This window comes from Alosa pseudoharengus, unplaced genomic scaffold (assembly GCF_046254945.1).
Source record: "Alosa pseudoharengus isolate Yale_2024_CS ecotype anadromous, Long Island Sound unplaced genomic scaffold, YU_APseudo_1.1 YU_APseudo_1.1_scf_12, whole genome shotgun sequence".
NCBI lineage: Eukaryota > Metazoa > Chordata > Actinopteri > Clupeiformes > Clupeidae > Alosa > Alosa pseudoharengus.
The window spans coordinates 23,241,784-23,249,283 of NW_027468587.1; the positions used below are offsets into that span (position 1 = coordinate 23,241,784).

Consider the following 7,500-nt stretch of genomic DNA (forward strand, 5'->3'; position numbering starts at 1 on the left):
CCAACATGAAGGGAGGGAGAGAAAAAGAGAGAGAGAGCAATATAATGTGTGTGTGTATGTGTGTTGATGTCTATCACTTCTTGTTAATTAAGCTAATTGTGTGGTGCCTGTTAAAACAGTGCCTCCTGCTCGCCTTTCAGCTTTATGCTCCTCTCTTCAGTGCGAAGGGAAGGTGCCCTGAAATGCAATTGAAAATGGATGATATTCAAGGACGGTGGAGGAGGCAACTGTTCACGCAGAGTCTTTTACAGCAATGAAAGCAGCGAAATTTAAACACAAGGCAGCCAGACATAACAAGAGTTACCACAGAGGGATACAACAAAAGAGTCTGTGTGTGTATGTGGTGGTCTTTGTGTGTGTACTATGAATGTATTTGTGTGCATGCGTGCGTGCGTGTGTGTGTGTGTGTGTGTGTGTGTGTGTGTGTGTGTGTGTGTGTGCTGTGTGCTTGCATGGGTTCTTTGTGTGCAGGGTTTATCTGCTCACTCTTGGAGAGTTTTGTCTTTCTCAGTTCCAATGAAAAAAAAAAGTGATAATTAATGGGAAGAAAGCCGACTGAAACAGGAGATGGATAAATGGGGTGTTTCTGTCTGGATTGGTTATATCAGCAAAGGTACCGTTCCATGTATAGCCCAGAATACTGCTGACGCCAGATGCAACGTGAGATTCCCTTCATAGCTCAGGATTAGCTGCAGTTTTGCCTCGGTTTCTCAAATCTGTGCCTTTGCTCGACTAAAAGCAGAGCTCAAACCTGTTTTTTTCGAAGAAAGGTAATGAATTGGTGTGGTCCACGCGACAGGTGACATTGGATGTGGATCGTGACAGAGAGCTTTACAAAGAATAGGTGACAGACCATTTGTATGAATTCGGCGTCTTTCATTTGCACAGCGTCGTGGAACTTCTACAGGAACTGAAATTGGACTGAGTTGCCACTGCAGCATGCATCACCATCATGTTCCATTACCCTTTTCCCTAGTTTGTTTGTGTTTGCTAGTTTGTGTGTGTGTGCGTGTGCATGCGTGTGCATGTGTGTGTGTGCGTGTGTAGCAGTGAGCTGTTTTTTTCTAAAGCTAGTACACTTGTCAGGCACTGATGCATTTGTCTGCATTCCTGACAAATGAGTTACAGTGGCGAAGTGGAGGAGAGGGAGTATTTGAAAGGGTGTGTGGAGAGGGCCACTCTCAAGACAATGCGAGAGAGACAGTTCATGGACAGAGAGCATAGCTGAATAACCAATATATGTGTTCTTTTTTAAGAAAGGTTGAAAAAAGAAGTGCTCTTGTGTACTCTCTCTCTCTCTCTCTCTCTCTCTCTCTGTGTGTGTGTGTGTGTGTTGGTGTGCATGTGTGTGTGTGTGTGTGTGTGTATCTCTGTGATTGTTGCGGGACATATCCTGCCCAGCAGTGCATTGGCTGTGATTGTGTGCACTGGTTCATTTTGGGCAGAATGTCCCAGAGTGCTTTGCTGGCCTGACATTCAGGCGTTAATCATGCAGACAGGGGAAATGCCCTCGTCCTGCTTATTTCCCCGGAGTCTAAGTGGCGACGGCAGGATCTGGTAAATGGCATGAATTACCTGCACTACTCACGGCCAATCTTCCCTTAGAAAGAAAGCCATTGGAGTAACAAAGAATTGGTTTGCACAGTACAAGAGCTGTGGATGAACAGTGTATTGGGAGACTTTAAGTCATACCTTCAGATATTTCTTTTTTTTTATTTTGTCGGTCTGGTTGGCCTCTATTTACCACTTTCTTTCTTTCTTTCTTTCTTTCTTTCTTTCTTTCTTTCTTTCCTTCTCTCTGTTTTATTCATGTAGCCTGCTGTCTTTCATTAAGACCTGACTTTTCAGCCTGTGAGAGGGCCAACTCTTCCTCCTTAAACAAGTTGATCCCTGCGTTGGTGGCGCGGTGGTGAGATTGCTGTGCGGTGCGCTTTCCATCGTACCCGCCTGAGCATAGCGGCCGTCTGAGCACTACATATGTAGATAGAGGGGATTAGCGGGGCTTGGCTAACAATGCAGCCATAAGCCCCTCGGAGCTGGCCATGTACTCAATTAAACGGCAAGGCGGAGAGGACAACAAACACTGTAGCGGGCAGAAGAGGCAAGAGCAAAAAAAAAAAAAAAAAAAACCATCTCATTTGGGTGGCATTTGAATAATAACTCTCACAAGCTGGCCTTTTTTAAAGGAAGAAACCAGTGTTTTGTTTAAAGTAGGACACGTCTATGGATCCCCAGGCCAACTTGCGCTAACCTGGGGATGCTGTTAAACAAATTGCAGCCCCCCCGCCCCGCCCTCCTCCACCCTGCTATTCTTTATCCCCATTGCTGTGGCTTTGCAGACAGAGACGATTCATCCTTTTGATCCTCTGACAATTTCCTATTTATTTCCACCTGCCTGTATCCATGGCCTTCTCAGTGCCTCAGAGGACCTGCAAATACAGCAGTACAGTACACACACTACCCCCTCTCTCATACTCTCTCTCTTTCTGTCTCTCTCTTTCTCACGCTCTCTTTCTCTCTCTCTCTCTCTCATTCTCACACTCTTTCTGTTTCTCTCTCACTCTCTCTCTGTCTTCCCATCTCGCCTCCATCCCTCTGTTGTCTCAGCATCCACTCCAGTGGCTTACCGCGCTGGCTTCAACCCAGATTTCACTTTCTGATTTACTGCCTGTCAGGGAGTTCAGTTTTTTTTCCCGACCTTCCTCCTTCTTCCTGCTTGCTTTTCTTCTTTTATCTGCTCGGCGTGCTTTTGTGTGTGTTTATTTGTTTACTGCTCTGTGGTGAGCAGATCTCCACTTCAGAGGGTTTCAGGAGCGGGTCTTCTCGACCTCAGAGTCTCCTGCTGAATGGCTGTGGCTCCTTCTGTGCCGTTGTAGGATGGGGTGGAAGGAGCTGAGGCCGCCCTGGGTCAAGGAGTAAATTGTTCGTTAAGTCATCCAAGCTTTGACGGTTGTAAGGAGGCTGTGCCGAGGATCTTTTAATTCATGTGAAACATTTAAAAGTGACCAAGAAATAGCATCAGTATCATACAATCAATCAATTTACTATTTATGGTGCAGTATCACCATGCAATATGGTTTCAATCAACACACTTTACACAGTAAAAAATAAAAATAAAATACAGAATCTTACAGAATCTTACACATAGTCCCTGTGGGCTATTCTGTCTTGGGTAGTTTTATGGACAGGTGTGATTGAGTCTCATCAGTGTAGCAATGGAAGCTACTGTAATAGCATGCTTTCTTGTTAACAGCACCTGAGAGCAGGCAGCTGTGTAGGCCCAAAGGCCACACTGAGACTCCAGGGAGAGAGCATGAGCATGTGCTGAGGCTGGGAAAGGAGTCTGCTGGATAATCAGTGTGTCAATATTCCTGAGTGTGCTGGAAATGGCACTGTCACACCTACTCTGTGTGTCTCACAGGCTCAGTCAGAGGTGCAATGGTGACTGGCAGGTTTGGCATCTTTTGAGAAGGAAATGTCTTTCCTGCTCCAAGATTATAATTGTTGTTTTAGGGGAGGTAGCATGTATTCATTGTCTACTGTAAGGTAGGGTGCCTAGCCTACGGGTTCGTTTTTTTTAAACATCCAGACGGCACATTTGCTTTTAAAATTCAGTTCCCTGCTTTTTACATGCTGTCATGAAATCATTTTATGCAGCATCTCATCACTAAAGCCAATCAATTCCAAAATATGACTCTAGCACTAGTTTTATGCAGTTACCCAGCAGCAGAGCAATATAAGCTCATGTGTTATAAACTGTTACACAGAGATGTGGAAGAGTAGTTTAGCTCAGAGCTCTCTCTCACACTCTCTCTCTTTCTTGCTCTCTCTCTCTCACTCTCTCTCTCTCCCTCCCTCTGTGACCCGTGTTGTGCTGTGGTTGAATGAGCTGCAGCGTGTTTACTGTGCCAGCTCTGCTGTTGGACGTGCGGCCCCTTCAGCGTCCCGAGTTGCTGCTCATCCATTCTCCTCCATTTTAAAATGGATGTTATTACACCCGCACCCTCAGCACACCACTTGTTTACATTAATGAACAAGGATGATGCGTGAGCGCACAACAAGCTGCCCCCTCTCCTCTCTCTCTCTCACTCTCTCTCTCTCTCTCTCTCTCTCTCTCTCTCTCTCCTCCCTCTCTCCAGCCAGGGGGCTTTTAACCTTGGCACCGTCTCAAGCCTGGCGCTAGCTTATTTATTTATTAATTTATGCTCAGCGGCATGCTGCGATTGTGCCAAATTATAATGTAATTACCAGCTGGAGAGACTCTGGGTGGCTCTGACATGGGGGGCGTGATTCGTCCAGGCAGGGGATGATCGGTACGCGCCCAAGCTCTGCCCAGGAACCAGCGTGAGGAGGAAAGGAGAAGGATGGAGGAGAGGGGAGGGAGGAGAAGACTGGAGAAAGACTGGCTAAAGAAGAGGAGGGGTGTGGAGAGAGGAGAGAGGAGAATAGACAAGATCAGAGTTTGAGGGAAAAGAGGGAGAAGGGAGTGGATATCACTTTCTGTGCTCTCTCCAAGGCTTGCTCCCTCAAGTTTCTTTCTTTGTATATCTGTGTACAGCTCTGTTCCCAACTGTGCTTTCCTTTCCCTTTACAATTCTTTCTCTTTCCATCCACTATAACTCCCTCTCTCTCCCTCTCTTTCCCTCTCTCTTTCTTTTTCTTTGTCGCCTCTGTGCAGACTCCACAGGGAGGAGGCTCTTAGCTCTATCATCAGTCCTGAAGAAAGAGAAACAGAGCCAGGGGGCTTCTTTTTTGTCTGCTGCCATCTTTCTCTTCCTTCCTTCCTTCCTCCACCCCCGCTCTCTCTCTCTTTCACTTCTCTATCAGTTATACTGTATATCCCTAGGCCACTCAATTACCCCCTCTAACCTATGGCAACTGAGATGCATAGCAACGTCTTTTGCAACAGTCGCGAGTCAAGCATCGTGAGAGGAATGTACGAGAGATGGTTTCTCTCTCAGTGCATGTAGATATCAGGGTATGCCATATCAGCTATTACTTCAGGAGGCTGGACTCTGCGTATGAGCTGCAGTGGGCTTGCGGGGATCAGTGTCTGTTTTGACTTCTTGTCTGATGATCTGTTGGTTTGTTTGTTTTTTTATTCTCGTATTGTCTTATTTGGAATAGGCAGCATTTGTGTGTACGTCAAAGAGTCAGAGGAGCTTGAGAGAGAGAGAGAGAGAGAGAGATGAATCTTGAATGCATACAGTATGTATTTGCCATGTACTGTATTCCAAGCATTCTCTATGTAAAGTATGTTTAAATGTTCTGCTTCGGCAATACAAAAATATTTGTTGTGCTAATAAAGCTCACTTGAATTAAATTGAATTGAATTGAATTGAATTGAGAGAGAAAAGGAAGAAGAGATAGAGAAAGAGGGAGAATGGAAAAGGGATATACAGTATAGAGAGAGAGACAAAAAAATATATACATATATATATATATACATTGAGAAAGAAAGAGCGAGAGAGAGCATGTGAATTTGTCTTTGCGTGTGTGTGTGAGAGAAAGAGAGAGAAAGGGAGATAGAGAGAGAGAAATGAAATCTTTCCCTTGCATAACATTACATAACAGGAGAGAGAAAGAGCAAACAACAGAAATAGGAAGATAGAGAACAGCTCTACAGCTTCAGTGAGAGACAGACCCTTTCACTTTGGGTTGACTTCCCTGGCTGACGGCTTCCCAATTACCCCTGCCGCCCGTGACCCTCTGAGGCTGCGTGGCGCTCGGCTGACAGCGCACCCTGCCAGCCTGGCGGCTGCACCACCCGGCACACACCCACTCGCTGGACGAGTCCCTAATGACGCACTCATTCACAGGGGTCACCTTTGGTGGAGCGGGCACGGCTATGTGCCCCTTGGCTCAGCGGGCAGGCGGGCGGTTGGTGGGGGGTTGGCTTGGCATGTGGCGAGCACAGAGAGGCCCCGGGGCCTCCTAATTGTCCCACCTGCGGGGCTGTGTGGCCCGGCGGCAGCAGCTGCAGCAGCAGCGGGCACCGCGTTGGCACTGAGCGGGCACGGTGCCAGGCCCACGGGGCCACCCGAGCCCAGCTTATTAAACATGATTTGGGGGAATTAGCCCCTGGCTGGGGCAGGAGGGACTGAGCTGTGATGCAGCAGGATAATAAAGCCCGTCTCCTGGGGGGTCATCACATACCAACTTTATTTGAGTCCCGCTGCGTTTGTACAATGAGCACTGTGACTGCCCCTTTGTCTCTCTCTCTCCCTCTCTCTATCTCTCTCACTCTCTCTCTATTTCTTCCCCTGGGGATCAATAAAGTATCTATCTATCTATCTATCTATCTATCTATCTATCTATCTATCTATTTCTCTCTCTTTCTCTCTCTCTGTGAGCATGTGTGTGTGTGTGTGTGTGTGTGTGTGTGTGTGTGTCTGTGTGTGGTGATGTGATGTTTTATCTATGGCAAGTACAGTATGTATCCATTGTATGTGTGCATTAAAGAGTGCTTTGTTTGCACAGACATTAAAGAAGGCCTGGGCTGTTTTGTATATTCAGAGTTTGTCTATTACATGTGTGTGTGTGTGTGTGTGTGTGTATGTATTTGTATGATGTTTTGTGCAGCATGTGTCTGTATGTCTGTGTATGGAGTGTGTTTGGGAATAATAAGACAGACGACATGTTGTTTGGCTGTTATTAATCACAGTAGAGGGAAGGCAGGCAGGTTGGGTATGTCGGGGGGAATGGATGTGTCCGGGTGTGTAGCCCGGTGGCGTTGGCTTCCTACTCCAGTAATGAGAGGGAGATCAGTCGGGGAGATTGGGCAGAAAAATAAGCCCCAGACCAGAGCCAAGGTTTTTTGGGGGAAAAATCAACCTTGGGGGGGTGCCCACCTGTTCCACCGGCTGCAGCCAGAGCCTCAACTGCTCAGGGTGCAAACATTGCCTTGTGTCTGGCGGTAAAAGACCCAGGAGTTTTCGTTTCATCGAAAATCGAAAAAAATGAAATGTTGATCTGTGAATGTAAATAAAATATCTCTCTCTCTCTCCCTCTCTCTCATCTCTCTCTCCATCAGCTGGGTGCACGTTTGATGAGGGCTCAGACCCCAGCCTGTGTGAGTACAGTCAGGGGGACGATGATGACTTTGACTGGCAGCTCTTCAGAAGCCAAGGCACCTCACATGCGTCCACGGACCTCATCCGAGGTGAGGCCCTATCTGCGCTGTGTGTGTGTGTGTGTGTGTGTGTGTGTGTGTGTGTGTGTGTGTGTGTGTGTGTGTGTGTGTGTGTGTGTGTGTGTGTGTGTGTGTGTGTGTGTGTGTGTGTGTGACTCAGTAGATCCATGCTTGGTGTTGAGACATTTTCCAGTGTAAATATTTTGATTATCTTAGCCTCTAGTCTGAGAATGTTGTCAGGGTAAAGTGTGTATGTGTATATGTGTGTTTTTCTCAGGTACTTGTTTACATATCGTCATTCCAGGCAAAACAAACACACACACACACACACACACACACACACACACACACACACACACACACACACA

The 7,500-nt window shown here is 46.8% G+C and overlaps 1 protein-coding gene across 7 annotated transcripts in view; it reads left to right on the plus strand.

The window, feature by feature from the left end:
• ptprub (protein tyrosine phosphatase receptor type Ub) overlaps positions 1-7,500 on the plus strand; it is a 216,833-nt gene that overhangs the window by 55,032 nt on the left and 154,301 nt on the right. For all 7 annotated transcript variants that reach the window (XM_076280520.1, XM_076280519.1, XM_076280517.1 and 4 more), the window contains exon 2: positions 7,034-7,162. In XM_076280520.1, the coding sequence (XP_076136635.1) occupies positions 7,034-7,162 (129 nt within the window). The remainder of the gene's footprint in view (positions 1-7,033; positions 7,163-7,500) is intronic.